This window comes from Lethenteron reissneri, chromosome 58 (genome assembly GCF_015708825.2).
Source record: "Lethenteron reissneri isolate LAM-NWPU_2019-01 chromosome 58, ASM1570882v1, whole genome shotgun sequence".
NCBI lineage: Eukaryota > Metazoa > Chordata > Hyperoartia > Petromyzontiformes > Petromyzontidae > Lethenteron > Lethenteron reissneri.
Window position 1 is genome coordinate 5,182,442 of NC_083836.1, and position 20,032 is coordinate 5,202,473.

General features: G+C 51.0%; 1 protein-coding gene across 2 annotated transcripts in view; it reads left to right on the forward strand.

Annotated features, from left to right (window-relative positions):
• Positions 1–16,388, forward strand: part of TRAF3IP1 (TRAF3 interacting protein 1) — a 37,898-nt gene extending 21,510 nt beyond the window's left edge. For both annotated transcript variants that reach the window (XM_061575454.1, XM_061575455.1), the window contains 8 exons: positions 2,302–2,404; positions 3,135–3,225; positions 4,515–4,598; positions 5,174–5,318; positions 9,917–9,953; positions 11,147–11,211; positions 12,622–12,836; positions 14,456–16,388. In XM_061575454.1, coding sequence (XP_061431438.1) covers positions 2,302–2,404; positions 3,135–3,225; positions 4,515–4,598; positions 5,174–5,318; positions 9,917–9,953; positions 11,147–11,211; positions 12,622–12,836; positions 14,456–14,621 — 906 coding nt within the window. In that variant the 3' untranslated portion in view covers positions 14,622–16,388. The remainder of the gene's footprint in view (positions 1–2,301; positions 2,405–3,134; positions 3,226–4,514; positions 4,599–5,173; positions 5,319–9,916; positions 9,954–11,146; positions 11,212–12,621; positions 12,837–14,455) is intronic.
• The last annotated feature ends 3,644 nt before the right edge of the window (positions 16,389–20,032 follow it).

Consider the following 20,032-nt stretch of genomic DNA (forward strand, 5'->3'; position numbering starts at 1 on the left):
AAATAGTTCACTACTTTAGCCCACCGGTGTGTGTTGAAGAGTGAATGAACATCATTTAAAATTTTGAGTACGACGTTTCGCTGGTAATTACATCCGGCTTCATCGGGCAATTTGCCAGAATGGTGAAGCCCTCCACTTGCTCCCGGTCTTAAATAGAGCAGCAGCAGGGTGATGTCATGTTTTAACTCGATCTGGTGCAGAGATTTGATATATTGTCTGCTGTACATTTCCACGTGATACGCCACTTTGTTGAGCGGCCATTTGTAATAGCCAGGTCGCTTCTGAAAAAAATAAGTAATATTTTTAAATACTTTTTGAAAAACGCGCTTTAATGAAATGTACCGCGCTCGTAATGGCAAAACTCCACGACTCCAGGAAGTGGCCCCGAAGCTTGCCACAACGTAAGGGGCCCGTGGCTAATTACAGCCAACGTCAGTTAAGCGTGGACAATTAGACCCAAGCCGAAACATAACATATAAAAAGATTGTTTAAAAATATTTATTTTTAATGATGGAATATAGTATTTTCATCAGTATGACATAAGTATACCAAGTTTGCAGTCGACAGCACATTGGGAAGTGTATTAAAATTGAGTTACAATATTTGAGGATACGACAACAGACAGTTAGTTTATCAAAAGTGTGTAAAATGATGTTTTAAAATATGTTTTAGATTTTTTTTTATAGAATATGGTATTGTCATCAGTATGACATAAGTATACCAAGTTTGCAGTCGATACCACATTGGGAAGTGGGTTAAAATTGAGTTACAAGATTTGAGGATACGACAACAACAGACAGAGTGAGTTAATAGAAAGCGTGTAAAAGAGCTCTAGGTGATGGTGGAGGCAATGCTTACCCCGAGCTCTCATACTCTGATGGTGCATTGTCTTTGAGTTGTGCGCCTTTTGGCGTCATCTGGTCCAACACCATGTGAGACTAGGCTCTAAGAAAAGCTGTCTCAGGTGTGGACCAATCAACTTCAAGGACAGCGCATACATTATCGGAGTTTTTTTGCATTATGACTGCAGGTATTGTGGTCTATGCAAACATGACTCCTCGTAAAACAAGGTGTCAGTTTTGTTGCCAGATAAAAGGGTAAAAAACCAATTATCGCAAGGGCATCTGTCCAGCATGGCTGTAACGCCTCAAGGGGGTGCCGTGGTGGAGCACTGACAGCGACGTGGCTGCTGTGTCGTTTAGATTTGAAATGTTCAGCGAGCATTCGAACGTGCGTTGGAACGGCTCGCGTTGCGTAGGCCCCACGTTGTCTTCTCGCGAGATAATAACGCGTCGTTCTTTGGGGCCAGGTCTTCCGTTGAGCACGTTCTTACGCCGTTGTCTCCGTAGTGCACCCGTTGTCGGCTTTTCGTGTTTAGTTTGTTTCCGTTTAAAACTGTGGTTTGTGTTTAGTTTGTTTACGTTTAGAACTGCGTTTCGTGTTTAGTTTGTTGTCCTTGCCCCCCCCCCCCCCCCCCGCATCTCCGATTATATTTATCCACGGTTGTCTACGTACAGTGCGAAAGACGTTCAACATACAGTAAAACCTTGGATTGCGAGCATAATTCGTTCTGGAAACATGTTTGTAATCCAAAGCACTCGTTTATCAAAACACTCGGCAGACAAAGCGTACACACGTACTACTCGTATTGCAAGACCTCGCTCGTTTATCAAATTAATATTTATTTTAAAAAATTGCTCGTCTTGCAAAACACTCGCAGACCAAGTGACTCGCAAGCCAAGCTTTTACTGTACATAGGTACATCTTCACGATACGTGCGGCGTGGCAAAGCTGAACATTATCTTCGCCGTCTTCAGTTGCTTACCGGTAACGACGTGCTGTATCGTCCCCGACCGTGCCCGGGACTCGGCAGAGGTCACAAACGGGTTTTGATTCCTTACCCGTACGCGTACCCGGCCGCACCAGGGTAGCAATCGGATACCCGTACCCTACCCGATACCCGGCTACCCGTACCCGGCCGGGTATCGGGTAGGGTACGGGTACCCGATTGCGACCTCTGGGATGAAGCCATGTTGCAGGCGCGGGTGGGTTGATTCTAAGAACTTGAATTGTGAGAAGAGACAAGACGTTGGGAAATGAGTGACAAACGGTGACTCACCAGTGACTCACGGCCTACCCGTACCTGGCCGCACCAGGGTCGCAAACGGGTACCCGTACCCAGCCAGGTACGGGTAGCCGGGTATCGGGTAGGGTACGGGTATCGGGTACCCGATTGCGACCTCTGGGACTCGGTGACGGTCATGCCGCGTGCGACTTTTCTGTTGCCGTGTTTTGCCGCAGGCGGGGAGCCCGGCACGGGTGGTGCGGCCGCCCACAGCCAAGGGCCACCGTAGACGGCACCGCGACGCCGTCACCAACGACGCCGCCGCCGCCGCCGACGAAGGTGGGGCCCCGGGAGGCCACCGGTGCGGCTGGCCTCACGGTGGGGCGTGCACGGCGAGCGAACGTTGGCGCCGCTGCGAGGCTCAGGCACCCGGGAGTCTCACAGCTCTCTTTCAGGAGGGTCCCACGAAGTTTTTTTCGCAGTCGTCGGGGTTGCGACGATTGCTGCGTGTATTCTAACAACGCAATTGCATCGCTTGCAGCATCGTGCGTCCTTTGTCGTTATCCGTCGCCTCTCAACCTTTGCCTCCACCACGTACAGTGAGTGAAACAAGTATTTGATCCCCTGCTGATTTTGTACGATTGCCCACTGACAAAGAAATGATCAATCTATGATTTTAATGGTAGGTTTATTTGAACAGTGAGAGACAGAATAACAACAACAAAATCCAGAAAAACGCATGTCAAAAATGTTATGAATTGATTTGCATTTTAACGAGGGAAATAAGTATTTGACCAAAATCAGCAGGGGATAAAATACTTTTTTCCCTCACTACTATTCCCCTTTAAAGCGCTTCGATATCCGTCAGTCACACCTTTCAGGGACGAATCCCCCACGTAAACTGGTAGTATTGCTGTCGTTGCCTGCAAACGCATTCATCCCCAGCGTCCGGGGCAGGGCGTACCGGGCCGTGCTCCCGCGTAGGGGTTAACGGGGATGAACGCGAGTCGCTTCGGCGGCAGGCTTGTCGCTCGTGAGCCAAAGCGAGTGAATCGTTCCCGCATCGCAGAGGCGGAGGGCGCGCAGAAGGAGGAGAAGGAGGAGGAGGGAGCGCGGGTGAACGGCGAGGCTGCTGATGTCGCTGTGCTACCGCTACAGAGGTGCGGACGCATGTGCACACGCTAGTGTACACGAGAGCGCACACGCTAGTGTACACGAGAGCACACGCTAGTGTACACGAGAGCACACACGCTAGTGTACACGAGAGCACACACACTAGTGTACACGAGAGCGCACACGCTAGTGTACACGAGGGCGCACACGCTAGTGTACATGAGAGCGCATACGCTAGTGTACATGAGAGCGCATACGCTAGTGTACATGAGAGCACACGCTAGTGTACACGAGAGCACACACGCTAGTGTACACGAGAGCACACGCTAGTGTACATGAGAGCGCACACGCTAGTGTACACGAGAGCACACACGCTAGTGTACACGAGAGCACACACGCTAGTGTACACGAGAGCACACACTAGTGTACACGAGAGCACACACTAGTGTACACGAGAGCACACACTAGTGTACATGAGAGCACACACACTAGTGTACACGAGAGCACACGCTAGTGTACACGAGAGCGTACACACTAGTGCACACGAGAGCGCACACACTCGTGTACACGAGAGAGCACACGCTAGTGTACACGAGAGCACACACACTAGTGTACACGAGAGCGTACACACTCGTGTACACGAGAGCGCACACACTAGTGGACACGAGAGCGTACACACTAGTGTACACGAGAGCGCACACACCAGCACGTACACACTTGCGTACATGAGTGCGGACACATGAGGGTACGGACTTGCGTACACACGCGCGATTCCCGCTCACGGTTATCTGAACCGGCCCTGGGCCTCCCTTAGGTCCACTCAACCTCTAATAAGTACCTGGTGCGGTGTGTAAAAACATCCCCACTGGGGAGACAAAGCTGGTCGGGCGTGGTGCTGGCCAACCACCCCCTTGTGTGCCGTGTCGGCCTTCATAAGTGCTTGCTAACAGCACTTGCCCTAACAGTCTGTTAAGGCTATAAGGGGAATCTTTGTCTTTGTTTGCGCGCTCTGTGATGCGTGTGTGTGTGTGCGTGTGTGTGTGTGTGTGTGTGCGCGTGTGTACGTGCGTGCGTGTGTGTGTGTGTGTGTGCGTGAGTGCGTGTGTGTGCGTGCGTGTGTGTGCGTGTGTGTGCGCGCGTGCGTGTGTGTGCGCGTGTGCGTGTGTGTGTGCGTGCATGTGTGCTGTGTGTGCGTGCGTGCGTGTGCGTGCGGGTGCGTGCGTGCGTGTGTGTGCGTGTGTGTGCGCGTGCGTGCGTGTGCGTGTGTGTGTGTGCGCGTGTGTGTGCGTGTGTGTGTGCGTGTGTGTGTGTGTGTGTGTGTGTGCGTGTGTACTAGGAGGCCCCCGCGCCCCAGCAGCGCCCGCCCGGCTGCACCGAGAATCCGACGTCAGGAGAGCGCCGAGACGCATCCGACCGAGAGGTAACGAGGCATCGCCGTGGCGACCCCAACCCTCGCGGTCCCCCCACAAACTCGGCCGAGTTTATCCTTGAACCTGCACGCAGGTGCGAGAGCCCCTTAAACAGACGTTTAGAAGATTTGGCTGATGCTAACACGTTCCTTCGGAGTGGGCAGGTAGGAACTTGGTTGGACAGCGCATTCGTGCACGACGGACAGACAAATAATCCCTGGTGGGCAGTGTGGAACCTGTTGTTCCTACCTGTATACATTTCCACGTGATGATACGCAACTTTGTTGCGTTTTCATTTGTGCGGCAGGTCGCGCCTGAAAAAGAGCTCTATATCTTCTTGGTTCTTTCGGTAAAGTCATGTAGAAGGGAAATAATAAAATATCGTTGTCGCTGTGTGCATCATTCTCTCACTGTGTGTGTGGTGCGTATGGTGGTCTCTGTGTGTACGTGTATCTTCGTATTTCTATGTACGCGTGTATTGTTGTCTCTGTGTGTGTATCATTCTGTGTGTGTGTGTGCGTGTGGTGGTCTCTGTGTGTACGTGTATCTTCATCTCTGTGTGTGTGCGCGTATTTGCTGAGCTCAGGACGGGGAGCGCCAAGGCCGTGGCCAACGTCATAGTGGAAGGAGGCAGGAACTCCGACGGCGGTGACGACGACGACGACGACGACCAGTTCGTGGTTGCCGAGTCGGCGCCGGCTACCTCGGACTCGCTCGACGCCGCAGGACCCGTGAGTTCCACGTCACCAGAATGAGAATATTTATTTAGACTGGAGGAGGAGGAGGAATCCGATGAGCTATGAAGCTATTTTTTTAATATCCTTTATATTAAGTTCACTTGCGCGCTTGCTTGCTTGCGCGCTTACGACCGTGCAAATCTTTCGGTCGTTTTTTAACCCACTTCCCATGATCCAATCGAGCTTACATTTTGCACACAGACTCGTTGTGCGTGGCAATAAATGTTCGTGAAAAAAAATTAAAAAATGTAACACTTTTTAGGACTAAAATATTATATTTAATTACCAATTGCTTAATGGTGGCAGGCAATCATCTGACCCATAGGTGGCAGCCATCTCAAGCCAGAGGACGAGAGGACTCTAGCCGCCACGCATATAAAGGATTTATAGTGAAAACTTTATTTTTACGGGTTATACTTGTTCACAGATGTGCTGTAGGGGGACGCGGGGTAAGAACGTAAGAACAACAAACGATACAAAAAGCACGATAGGGGTGGAAAGTTACAGGAAAGGTAAAAAATAATTGCCTAAATACGTACAAATAAAATTAACTGTAATCTCGATTTAAAGCTTTCGTGACTGCAGGGATTCATATTCTTGGTTCTTTCGGTAAAGTCACGTACCCGGCCGGGTACCGGTAGGGTACGGGTACCCGGCCGGGTACGGGTAAGGAATCAAAACCCGTTTGCGACCTCTGCTGCCCGCCTAACTTCTAAGCGGCGTCCGCCGCTCGCTTGATGAGAGCGCGAGAGGAGTTTGGTCCGACCAGCTCGTTGGTGTTCCGAGTGGTGGCGGATCGATTCGGAGATCCTATCCCGGTGAAATCGGCTTCCAGAATCGGAATCTTTTATTTAGACTGGAGGAGGAGGAATCCGATGAGCCTGTGAAACTCCTTTTCACAGATGTCCAGTGTGGGGCTCTGCGCGTCTTCAACACGAACGCCTCCTCCTGGCCTCCGTCATGAACTTTTCCCACACGTGGCTTCCTCCCGTGGTGGCCTGTGAGTGTACTTTACTCTCTGTGCTCAGCTGGGAGTGGTCATATAACCGGAATGGATCGACTTGGTAGATTTTATTTACGATGGAAAATGTAACGGCCCTTAATAGGTGCCGCTCGCCAGCACTTGCCCCAACACTCTGCCGAGGCTATACGGGCGATCTTTTGTTTTGTATTTACGTACTTCACCGGATAAGCCAGCGGTTAGAAACCGTGGACGCTAGCACGAAACCTTCGCCCGCAGAATGCAACGGGTTCCCGTCGCGCTCTCTCCCAGCCCCCCGCGTGGTCGCGTTCGCTCGGCAAACCCACGAGGCTCCGTCGTGCGGCCTCCACGTGCGGCGGGGGCTCGCGTCGTTGAGGCGGTGCGCACGGAAGCCAACGTCTCGCAAGAGTGGCAGCCGTAGCTTTATTTATTTACTTACTTAAAAATCAGGCGAGAGAGCGCGGAGGGTTAGTAACATCCGTGCGCAGTCTCCACAGGCCCGGTGTGTTTACACTCGCGTATGCATTATGCATCGCCAGAGCCTTGTTTAAAAGCAGGTGCGAGCCTCCTACAAAGATAAGCTTTAGAATATTCATGTGGCGTCTCCATAGACTACCACCACCGCCCCACCCCCCTCCCGCCTCCCATTGATTCACAATCAATTATGCATTGGCCTCCCCCTGTTCTCTGTGGGCCACAGTGCAATATGTTCACAGTTGCATCTTCCACCACGGGCCTGCCAGACCCAGGTGCTTCGCTCGTCAGTACTGGCCAATAGCTTGTGTGACAACCATGTGAAATAACGAAGTGTGGTTATCCAGTAATCCATTTTCTATCAGCCCTGTGAACAAATCGACACGGCTAAAGTTTTGCTGTCTGAGGTGGTGCCAATATGTGCTCTGGCCCACAGACTCTGATGTTCATTCACTCCCTCCCCACTGCAAATGAACCTCATGTTTACAACTCCTGGCTACTGATTTAATTTTACATCGGTAATGATTTAGTAATAGGTTTTTACCCTTTCGACTGGTACAAAAACTGACACCTTTATACAAGGCATCATGTTTGCAATAACCACAACACAAGCAGTCAAAATGCAAACAAAAAGAAACAACCCTGATGATGATAATGATATGCACTGTCCTTGAAGTTGATTGGTCCACACCCGAGACAGCTTTCCTTAGAGCCTAGTCTCCATTGGTGTTGGACCAGATGACGCCAAAAGGCGTACAACTCAAAAACAGCGCACTATCAGAGTATTGAGAGCTCGGGGTAAGCATTTACACTATGAGACCTCCTTTACCAGTGGCAAAATATAGTAATAGGTTTTTACCCTTTCGACTGGTACAAAAACTGACACCTTTATACAAGGCATCATGTTTGCAATAACCACAACACAAGCAGTCAAAATGCAATTATTTTTATTAACGGTGTTTGGTATTTTATATGCACAGCAGACGAATGTAGCGTCTATATAAAAGAGTGTTTCATGCAAACAGAGACTGTGACGTGGTGCTGCCCATTGGTGGTACGACCACAGTGGTTGCCATTGTGAGTGCGGTGTTTTAAACGCTGCGCCCAGAACGAATCGGTTGCCGTGAAGGGCATGGGGGCAGCGGTGGGCAACCTTCAAGGACCCGCTCAGAGCAGAAGTCGCAAACGGGTTTTGATTCCTTACCCGTACCCGTACCCGGCCGCACCAGGATCGCAAACGGGTACCCGTACCCATACCCGGCCAGGTAGGGGTACCCATTCCCTACCCGTACCCGTATCCTACCCGAAATGAGTGACAAACGGTTACTCACCAGTGACTCACGATCTACCCGTACCCATACCCGGCCGCACCAGGGTCGCAAACGGGTACCCGTACCCATACCCGGCCGGGTACGGGTACCCATTCCCTACCCGTACCCTACCCGAAATGAGTGACAAACGGTGACTCACCAGTGACTCACGGCCTACCCGTACCCGGCCGCACCAGGGTCGCAAACGGCTACCCGCACCCGTACCTGGCCGGGTACGGGTAGCCGGGTATCGGGTAGGGTACGGGTATCGGGTACCCGGTTGCGACCTCTGGCTCAGAGACGTAATTTGTCAAGGACCACACGACCGTCTTGTGTTCACGTCGCATTGCGGCGATTGAAGTACAGGTTGTCCCCGACTTACGATGGGGTCCCACTTACGCTATTTCGATCTTACGATGGCGATAGTGATACGAGAAAATTGTTAAATATTTTAAATTTCGCGCAGCAGGCAAACGCAGCAGCGTACAAGGTACGATACTGTACGTTGGGACGCTGCCGGGATGTACTGTACGCATATAGTTTATACAGTAACCGCTACTGTAAATTGCTCCGTGTTGCTAAATTATCACCATTCTTTAAGACTCCTGGGTAGACGAGGCCATCTTCGACTTACGATATTTTCGACTTACGATGGGGTCGTCGTAACGCAACTCCATCGTAAGTCGGGGACTACCTGTAATTGTTTTTGTTTGTTACCGAATTTGAACAAAAGAAATGTCTCTCGTTATCTTTGTTGCCCGACCTCCTTGGCATAGGGCAACGATGGTGTGACATCACGACTAAACTCGACTTTAAATTATTCGTTTTCGGTAAAGTCATCTAGGTAAAAAAGAAAATAAATCAATTAAATCGCGACGTTTCGGAGGCAACACAAGCTTCCGTCTTCAGGTGGAACCGTCACAGCAAAATCAGTGTGTCAAATTTTGGTGTGACAGCAAAATTAGTGCGAGGTAGTTAACAACTCGCCATCGTTTAGTCGGCTTTCGTGAGCCCCAGTCTCTTTCTCACTTCCAGGAGCCATCCGAGCTTGCTGCCAGCCAGATTACCGTCCCAGGAACGGCTTTTATAAAGTTTGTGGGACTGTTGTGGGAACACCCCAGCTTGGGTACTGTCCCAGCAGTACTCTGCTGAATATATAATAATTATCAATAATAATATCAGTGCAATTTATAACACGCACAGATGTATATTAATCTGACTATCGGGTGCAAAGCCAAGCTCCGTGTGAGTGCCTCTTAAAAAAAAATGCGCATGCTGCTGCTGCTGCAAATGTGTGGGGCGGCGATGGCGTTGCAGACGGCGGAGTCTGCCCGGAGAAACGACGGCAGGCAGTGACCCCTGGTCATGCTCCTCGATGCAGAGAGGAGGAGGAGGTTATGAGCTGTGCTGCTGCGGAGGAGGAGAAGGAGGAGGGGGGTTCCATCGTGAGCCGTGTAGTGCAAGGAGACAGGAGGGCGAAGGGCACGGAGAAACAACGGCAGGCAGTGACGACGGACCCTGGTCCTGGATGACAGAGGAGGTTTTGAGTCGCGCCGTGGAGTCACAAAACAAATGGTGCTGGTTAGGGGTTGCCACCTGCCCTGCTTTTCCCAGCGTCGTCCTCTTGTGGAGGCAGCCGTCCTGGGAATTCTGTACTCGTAGTCATGATAATAACAGTACACCACTTGTCTTCCTTCGGCATTGTGGGATATTCCTCCCATGATACACCCTGGTGTCTTCGGGCCTCAAATGATTGCCAACAGCAACCGTGGCAACGCCCCCCCCCCCATACCCTGTCTGTCTAAAGTGGGGTTCTTCTTTTTCAGTTGGAGGCTACGGAAGACATCGATGGAGAGGAACACGGTGGGTGCTTGTAATTTTTAGTTTGTATCTATAATCTATGAATGAAACTGTAAAACTAAACTATTTTTATTTCACCAGGTAAGGCCCTCCTGAGCTATATCGATATTTTTCAGAAGCGACCTGTCCCGCAAATGATAGCTCAACGAAGTGGCTTATCGCGTGGGCATTTAGCGCAGCCAAACGGACGCATGTTTCTAAACGCGGAGAGAAAAACCCGAGGACCCGGAGAAAAGCCGCACCACCACAGGGAAAAGACAAAACTCCAAATGTACAGCAGGCGTCAAGGGTGGTGATCGAACCCACGACCTCCTGTATACCAGGCGAGGTAGTTAACATCTCCGCCACCGTGGTACCCCATCGTAGTGTGCGTCATCGCCAGCGCTGTTGTTGTTGGCGTGGAAGGGTGCACGCGTGGCACTGCAGAGTATAATTAACTCGTGTTTAATTATTCAGCAAATGCCAACTATGCATCCGTAAGCCGTCTACCGCATATCAACATGAGCGCCCCCCCCCCGCTCCCCTCCCTGTGTCCACGCAACTGCTCTCGTGCAGCCCCCTTCTCCAAGGGGGGCGTTGCGGCTCGCGCGAACGAGCGGCGAGACGTCCAGACACTGTGTGTTGTGGGAGTTGTGTGGTGGCCCGAGTAACGGAGTGGAGCGGTATACCTGTGACCGCAGGGAGGTCGAGTCTCGTGTCCATCTCGGGTTTGTTTCCGCCTCGGTTTGACGGAATCGGCCAAAAACAACGAAAATTGCCAGGAGCCGTCGACTTGTTCAGCAGTGTTTTTTCACTCATTGTCAGAGATGGGAGGGCCCACTCTGCCGATAAGACATCAGTAGTGTATGGGGCCACCACACACACTTGAAACCATTGGGGAGGTTTGACAGCACGATGATGATGATGATGGGTATTTCACATTTCGTGTATTGTCGGAGAGGCCGTGCTAAAGGCCAAAAGGGGGGGCCCGGCCCGCCGGTGGGACCCGCGGGGGGAGGGGCCTTTACGATGAAGACCACCGACTTGGGAGTCCCGGGGCCCCTGAGTGGACTCGGCTTCCTGGCGACCGCGGGATGAGGGCAGCGGCGTCACGAGCCGCGCGAGCCCCTTGGCCTCGTGGTTTCCCCGTGTCGACGTGCCGACGTGCCGACGTGCTGACGTGTCGACGTGCCGACGTGCGCCGCTTTGTGCCGCAGGTGGCCTCGTGAAAAAGATCCTGGAGACGAAGAAGGGCTACGGAGCGACGCGGACGCCGCCCAAGGTGCAACGGTGGCAGTGGCTCCGTACGCCGAGGGGACGAATGAACACCCCCCCCACCCCGTCCCCAGGCCACGCGTGACGGTCCCAAGTTTTAGTTTGTTGGACGCGAGTCCCAACCCGAGAGACCGGGGATGAAGTCTCGTTTGCAAAAGTGACACGATTTAGGAGGGGGGTGTAGGTGGTAGCCTGCCAGTAAGAGGGGGCGATGATTGATATGTAGAGTGGTGCAAGAAGCCTATGTGGGGTCAAAGGCCTGTGTGTGTTTGTGTAAATAACTTATTTTGCACCGGATGTAGCCAACCGTGGCTAAACATCATCCCCGATGTGATCGCACCGCCGCTTGGCGCACGGTTGGCTCCCCCGATGTCGCCGCAGCCATCATGAGGTGGAGGTGCACATTGGCCTCTCTGCTGCTTGTCCCTGCGGTCCAGCAAGTCGACAAGCGCGTGCGGGCGCCAGGCCAGAGAGAGGCTCTTACCCCACGTAGGCCTCTTACTCTAAACGCCGCTGTCATCCCGATTTCGCAATATATTGGGATTGCGATTTAAAGCTTTCGTGACTGCAGGGATTAATACTCTTGGTTCTTTCGGTAAAGTCACGTAGAAGGGAAATAATAAAATCATAAAAATACAAAACGATAAAATTCTCACGACGTTTCGATTGCAACACAAGCAATCGTCATCAGGTGTGAAAACCACAGCAATGCCAACCTGATGATTGCTTGTGACTTTACTGAAAGAACCAAGAATGTATATTGGAATTTGTCAAACTTTGGAGCGCAACGCCCCCACGCCACCCTCCCCGCGACTGACGTCGGGGGATCGTTGACATCCGCTGTCCGTGGACATTGGAGCCGGTTGGCAGCTGGCACACGTTGTGACGTCGATGCGATTCTTCCAAATCGGAGACGCAGTCAGATGGGCAAAGTGAGGGGGCAACTTTGTGGAACGCAACAGCAGAGGGGTTTCTGGGAGGACGGTGGCGGTGTGTGTGTTCGTGTGCGCAACTGGCTGTGTTTGAATACACACGTGTCACTGTGTACGTGTGTGCTTGTCTGTCAATATGTCTGAATGCGTGCATGTCTGTGTGCGTCTCTGGGGGTAGGGTGAGCGGGAGTGTAGTGGTTGGCGTGCTGCACTACGAACCCCCGTCGTCAGAGTTCGATTCCCGCTCACGGCTACCAACACCAGTGACGGTTATCTGGGCCTCCCCTAGGTCGACTCGGCCTCAAATGAGCACATGGTGCGGAGTGTAAGGCGGATGGGCATGGTGCCAGCCACCCACCCACCCCCGTCGCGTGCCGGCCATCATAATAGTCGCTGCTCCTCGCGAAGCGCACTCGCCCCAACAGTCTGTTAAAGCCGACGCGGGGTGGGGATCTCTGCCCGCGCGTGCGTGTGCGTGCTGCAAGGTGGTGATGGACGGCGCGCGTCAGAAGGGGCGCGAGGCGGCGCTGCGCGAGACGGAGCGTCTGCGTGGCGCCGTGCAGGCGCTGTGTCGCAGCACGCTGCCTCTCAGCAAGGTGATGGACTACCTGCAGGAAGACCTGGACGCCATGCACGCCGAGCTCGCCACGTGGACGCGTCAGAGGCGGCAGCACGCAGAGGCACTCGCTGACCAGCACAGGTTGCCCGCGTGTGTGTGTGTGTGCCCGCGCGTGTGTGTGTGTGCCCGCGCGTGTGTGTGTGCCCGCGTGTGCCCGTGTGTGTGTCTGCGTGTGTGCCCGCGTGTGTGTGTGTGCCCGCGTGTGTGTGTGTGCCCGCGTGTGTGTGTGAGGAGCAGTGGTGTAACCGGTTAGCGTGCTGCGCTACAAACCCCCCCGGCGAACGGAGTTCGATGCCCTGGTTTTTTCGGTAAAGTCACGTAGTAAAAATAAAAATAAATATAGAAATAAAATAATAAATCACGACGTTTCGGAGGCAACACAAGTCTCCGTCATCAGGTGGGACCGTCAAGGCTAAATTTGCTGTATCAAGTGAGGAAAAATCCAAGAGACAAGATCTTATATACAAGTTAAGGGGGAGGGGGGAGGAGGTTTTCTGACTTTACCGAAAAAACCTAAGAGTATGAATCCTTGCAGTCACGAAAGCTTCAAATCTGGAAGTTCGATTCCCTGCTTGAAGCTACCAAGGATTTGTCGTGGGCCTCTCCTAGGGCGACTCAGCCTCAAATGAGTACCCACTGCTCTCTGCTGGGTGTGGTTCTGACCACCCTCGTGGCAGCCTTCATAGGTGCTACTCAATTTAAAGCTTTTGTGACTGCAGGGATTCATCTTGGTTCTTTCCCTTCTACGTGACTTTACCGAAAGAACCAAGAAGAGGTGCTACTCAATGTAACGGCACTTGTCCCAACAGTCGGTTCAAGGCTATACGGGGGATCTTTGCGTCTTGCTGGAGAGCTACTGCCGTGGTGCATTGCACTGCGATGCAGGCCGAGTGGCCTGACCCTAACATTCGCTCCTGTCTCCACAGCCTAAGCCAGTCGTCCTCAAGCCTTTATGGCAAATGTACTCCCTACCTTGTTGTTGAATTTTGTTTCAACCGAGTTAAACCCCCTTTGCCTGACCCACCATGATTCCGGGTTACCCAACGGAATTAAATGTTATCGTAGTTATTTTATATTGGGAGATTCACACGTGACTATTCACCAGTGGCTTCGCGTATGATGTGTAACTTCACACATTTACAAGTCGCCTCGTCTAGCCCCTGGGACACTGCCACGTACCCCCAGGGGTCCACATACCCCCGGTTGAGAACCGCTGGCCAATGTTGTGGGGTTCATGAATATTTTACAATCTCACCGTCCTCTTATCAACTACCTCTCATCTCGCTACAGGGTTCTGCGATGTTAACTCCCTCGCCTGGTATACAAGAGGTCGTGGGTTCGATCCCGACCCCGACACTGTATATATGGAGTGTGCGTATCCTCTCACCCTGGGGTCGCGTGTAATTTTTCTCCAGGTCCTCCGGTTTTCCCCTCCGTATTTCCGAATCAGAATCTTTATACTGGAGGAATGCGATGGGCTGTGAAGATCTTTTCTATAGATGTATTTGGCTGCCTATGAATGCCAACGTGATAATAGAAGCCCATTTGGTTGAGCCATCATTTGTGATAGCCAGATGGTCGCTTCTGAAAAAAATGGTTACGTAGCTCGGCGAGGCATTCACCTGGTGAAATAGAAAATAGTTTAGTCGTTACAGCTTGCGCATCCTTATCGTGCGCCCGTCTCTCGTGCGCGCGCCAAGGCTGACGGAGAAGGCGCTGGAGCCGCTGAGGGCCGAGTTGACGACCCTCGATCAGCAGATCCAGGAGCAGCTGGAGCAGATCGGCGCCGTCAAGGCGTCCGTCCACCGCAACGACGAGAGAATCGACAAGATGATCGGCAGCATCGGCGCCGGCGCCAGGGCTTAGGGGGACGGAGCGGCGGTCGGGCCGCAGGGCTCGCTCACGGTCCTCCTGCCGCCGGCGGAAGTGTGCGACGTATGTGGGTACGTACGTACGTACGTAGAACTTTTTTCGCACCGTACGTAGCCAACCGCGCTAATCAGAGGGGAAGGACAACAAACTAAACACAAACAGGAGCTCTAATAAAAGTGAGTTTTCAATTTAGATTATTTAAAAGTGGCATAGCTCCAGTGGCTTCCTAACATCGGAAGGAAGAGCGTTCCAGACGGCCGCAGAAGCGCATCTGAAAGCGGCGACCGTCTTTATTGGATGGCTAGCCAAAAGCCGCCGCTGCTGCTGCTGCTGCCGCGAGGATGACCGACGGAGTTTGCGTGATGTTTTATGCCCCTTGACGAGATCCGCGAGCTGTCCCGGTTCATTTGTGACGAGCACTTTGTGTGTGTGATTAGCCTTCGGCAACGGCAAGCCAATGCAACTCGGCGAACACCGAACGGGTATCTAGCGGAAGAGACGTGGGGCCGGGGGGTGGGGGGGTTGAACTCGTGTAGACTCGCACGGACCGACAGACCCCGTTGTTGATCGAGACGCAGGGAGGGAGAGGTTGTACACTGGGGGAGCTTTTAGCAAACACACGCCCCAGTCTCATTGGATGACACTCCGAATGGAACTCAATCGCGAACACACAAACTCACTCGCACGTGCGCGCACACACACGCACACACACACTCGGTTCTGAACAGGGCCTCACTCATCCCAGGCACTTGTTAGGAACCCAAAGCCGGTAGAAACTTTTCCTGAACGTTGACATTAATTATAATTGTTGATGGTCACAGCTGTTGCAGAACTGTTTCCCGTGATGTCCATGTTGCTCTCCTGTCTGGACAACCCGCGTAGGGTTGGTGGTTGAACGGCTCTTCCCTCTAACGCGAGGCAGCGTTGCTGGGCTTGCCTCGTTGTTACACACCCTGCTGATGAGACTCAATGTACTCGGAGTTTGCCCGTTTAAACAAGTGCTATACATAGGAAAAAATAAATAATAGAAATAATAATAGAAATAAAAAAATATTATTTCTATTATTTTTATTACTTATTTTTATTACTTATTTCTACCTACGTGACTTTACCGAAAAAACCTAAGAGTATGAATCCTTGCAGTCACGAAAGCTTCATTGCAGCCGTGGGGCCACCAGTGACCAATTTAATTCTCATTGAACGTCGTTGCTTTTAACTGTCACTTAAAGCTGTATATATATGAAGCTATAACCTTTACACTAAGTTGTACATAGCACAACAGCTACTTTTCGTAACGGTTTGCAAAACATCACTTTGAAAAGTAAGCTTGCGTGTTCTCTCGGTACGGAATTGCACGGAGTTTTATTTCTAAACGTGCTTTTTGTATCGTCAAATGTGTGGCCGTACAAAGTGTTTGTTAAATGCACCCCCAAGACTTTTTTTTGTTAAATAAGGGGGGAGTTGTGTGGGTTTTCCCCAGCCACAGTGCTTTTGTCAGTGTGATGCACAAACACCACCCCAGCTTTTAAGACTCAAGACATTTCTTCCCATGCGGTGGCTATTCTGGACACTTAAAACACATTCCACGGTATGCGTTTCTGCCTGCAAATACTGTGCATTAGGAACGGGGGGCAGGGGGGGGAGGTTGGCACGGTCTTATTGAAGTGATGCAAGGTTAATTGTTTGGACTTAAAATACGTACTCAGGTTTGTGAAATATTCAAAGAAACCCTTCAAATAAAAAAAACCTGGAACACTCGAAGGAGGAGTGGTGGTTATTTCGTCAACGGTACAACACGTGGAGGCAGAAAGAGGTGTGGGTGGATATTTCACCAAACTGTGAATGCGGTGAGGTGCAAACCGTCCCGGCGTTTGTCGCTTGTGACTGCACCGGTACGCCGCTGTATTCTGGCGGACCAAGCGGGTTTACTCCACTCCGCTAACCCCCCCAATGTCAATCGCGCTCGGCAAATCATAAAGCGTGTCCGCGACATTCACTTGTCACCGATAAAACTTTTATTCATCGTACACGACGACACTAATGCTCGTGAGCGCTAATACTGTTCCTGTGTGTTACATATATAAGAGCATTTCTCACGTGAAGTTACATTCTACAATAACGGCACTGTTTACTATACACACCGAAAACACGCGTTCGCCGGTGACGATTATTGTGAAGCCACGTTCAATTGTTAATCGGCACGCGCACACGTGACGCGTCCGTGTGTACGAGTGATCCCGGTCACTCGACGCGGGGCAGGACCGCGTGCGTGTCTTTGGCCAATGAGAGCTCCCCCCCCCTTCCCGTGGTGTCACCTTCGGGGCCACGATTACGTCCCCCCGATCATCGATTCCGAAAACACCACGACAAAAAACTCGGGTAACACGTTTTCCGCGTTGATAACGCTGCGGCCTTGGAAGTAAAAGTATTTGAACTATTTAAAGAGTTTTTCTATATACCAGGAAAGGTCCACCGAGTTTGATAGCTATTTTTTCACAAGCGACCCATCACAAATGATAGCAGCTGAAGTGCTGAGCGAAGTGGCTTGTCGCGTGGAAATTTACAAGCGGCAGCCAAATACTCTAAACGTAACGGGCGTCTTTTTGGGAAACGGCCCTTCTTCATCGCACAAATTATTGCGTTATTCAATAGCTGCGAGTAGATAATGCCAATTTTAAAAGTGTTCGTGAAGAAAGTTTTTTTTACTTTCATTTTTATCAGGGTCCCAGAGTCAAGTGCAGTCTCCAACTATTTTCAATTTGGTCTCTCTAACCTCTCTATTAATGTACAATGAATAAAATGGTCTTGCACAAAACGTGTTATTTAACTCCCTCGCCTGGTATGCAGGAGGTTGGATCCAGACCCTGACGCCTGCTGTATATTATTTGGAATTTCCATGTTCTCTCTCTCCCCATGGTGGGATAGATTTATCTCCGCTTTTTCCCTCATTTAAAATCAACATCACACGTTTAGAGGATTTGGCTGGTGTGGATTTTTCTCCGGGTCCTCCGGTGTTTCCCTCCGCGTTTAGAAACATGCGTCTATTTGGCTGCAATAAATGCCCACGCGATTATCCACTTTGTTGAGCTATCATTTTGTGACCAGGTCGCTTCTGATAAAGCGCTGCATAGTTCAGTGGGACTTGCCTTGTAAACAAACAAAAAATTGGTTTAGCACCGAGTTTGTTTCAGCCTTTTATTTTGAGCCTGAATGGAGAGCTACGGTTGGCCAGATCATGGGGAGGTATCCAGGTGGTGTGGTGGATCTGTCACAGCACCTGCGAGTAGCATGGTCGGCTACGTACGGTGCGAAAGAAGTTCAACATGGAGAGAACATCCACCCAGATGCATGTCCACCTCCCACACAAGGCTGAGTTTTTGCCAGACACTAACTCCCTCTTTCTCAGAAGGACATTTTCAAGGTATTCCTCCTTTTAAATACATTTGTTTTTTTAAGTCTTGACAAGTGAGTAATTTCTACAAAAAGGGGAAATACGATGTTTACATGAACCTAAGGGGTCTAAAACATTACATTCATGATTTCGCTATTTCATTCGTTTAAATAAGGTAACAGCATGAGACCGGGTTGCCACTTATTAGGGTCTCATCGGCAAAGGACGGACCAGTCTGAGACGATGTCACTTCGGGATGGGCAATATCAGCCACCCAAGCACCGAGTTGATAACGAAAGTGAGCAGCGAGGTTTCAGAGAACAATGTTAAGATTCACTTCAGACCGGCTGTTTGCATGCAGCCCCAGTTGAGAGTAACAATATTACTATTACCGGTCGATAAAAAAAAAACTATCTTCTCATCACGCCAAGGTAAAATATACGTTAGAAGTTCACGACAAGAGCATTATTTATTTGCGTAAAAAAAAACACGGGCGCTCTTCCGTAGGTTCCTGCTACTGGCACTCTCGTCTCGATGTCCACTTGGGTCCTACGGGACATTTGGGTTCGATTCCGACCCCGAAGCCTTCGCGTGTGCTGCTCTCACTGCTGCGTGTCCGGTCAGCGTGCTTCCAGCCGCAAACGCAGCCCGGTGTTCATCTAGAAGCCTCGTTCGCTCCACCGTGCGCGTACTGGTTGCTGCGTTTGGCTGTTAAGCGTGCTTCTAGTCGCAAACGCAGCCCGGTGTTCATCTGGAAGCCTTGTTCGCTCCACCGTGCGCGTACTGGTTGCTGCGTCTGGCTGTTGAGCGTGCATCTAGCCGCAAACGCCTCTAATTGTGGCCTCGGGGCGGCCGTCGCGAAACAACGGAGGAGCCACAAACGGAGAAAAATCGCAGGAGAAATTGTTAGTTAAAAAAAAAAACTTCACTTAACTTCGATTCACCCGTTCTACAAAAAAATTATAATCAAACACCGTTTCGGAGAGCTGTGTTTGAGGTTAGTAAACGTGAATTGAGGTAGACGTTGTTTGCGGGTTGTATATAAACTGTTAACGCCATCCTCCGTAAAACCGTTCCGATGTGTACGGACACAACTCCAATTTTGGCATCGCGTCTTTGCAACAGAGTTCTAATTTAAGATGCACTAAGCGGAAAATACTGATGGGGTCGCTGGAACAGATGCCATTTTTATGCCGTTCGATCTCAATCCTCTAATTACCACCACTCGTTGAGCCCATTGGTGTCAATCTTTTCGCTCCAAAGAGTCCCAGTTCAGCTCAGCACAGTCATAATCATCTGCCCAGGGTCAGTAAAATGACTGCCACCTGCTGAGGTTGCTCCATGCGCAGGGGTCAATTGTGATTCATGGGATGTGTAGAAAGAAAGAAACTTTTACGTGGAGGGACAGATACAGACAGAAAGGATGCCCGTTATTTATTCCGTTACGTGACTTATATTCTCCACAACAAAGCTAATGATTATTTCGGCAGAAGCTAGCAATGGTCATTTAAACATTTTAAGAAATACGCGTACATGTGTGTTGTCAACTTCTTTCCAGGACTAACCCCTAAAGTCACTTTGCTTCATGCGAGACTCAGCAGCGGTTAACGGGTTCGTGCGCGGGTGGTTTCCCCGACTCGGATCCCACTTTTAAAGCGGCATCGACGATCATCGGCGACATGGGCGATTATTGAAGACCGAGCGAGGGGATGGCGGGAGGGGCGACGTGCTCCCGATAGCACCGGGCAACGCACCCGCAGGCGACGGCTCGGACTGAAGAAGAGACGGGGATTCATTTGGCGACACTTTGGGCAATCGTCGCACGCATTTGCCAGAGGGTTGGCAACGTGAGCGTTCAAGCAAAGAAAGGAGGTGGTGGAGGGGAGGTCCTCGTAGTGATAACGGACGAGGTCGGGGAACGATTTCGCCATTGGCATAAGGGAAACTGGTGGTAGTCTGTCCACATTTGAACAGTTGCTGTAGATCCGTCTCTTCGGTCTGACACAAATCCGTA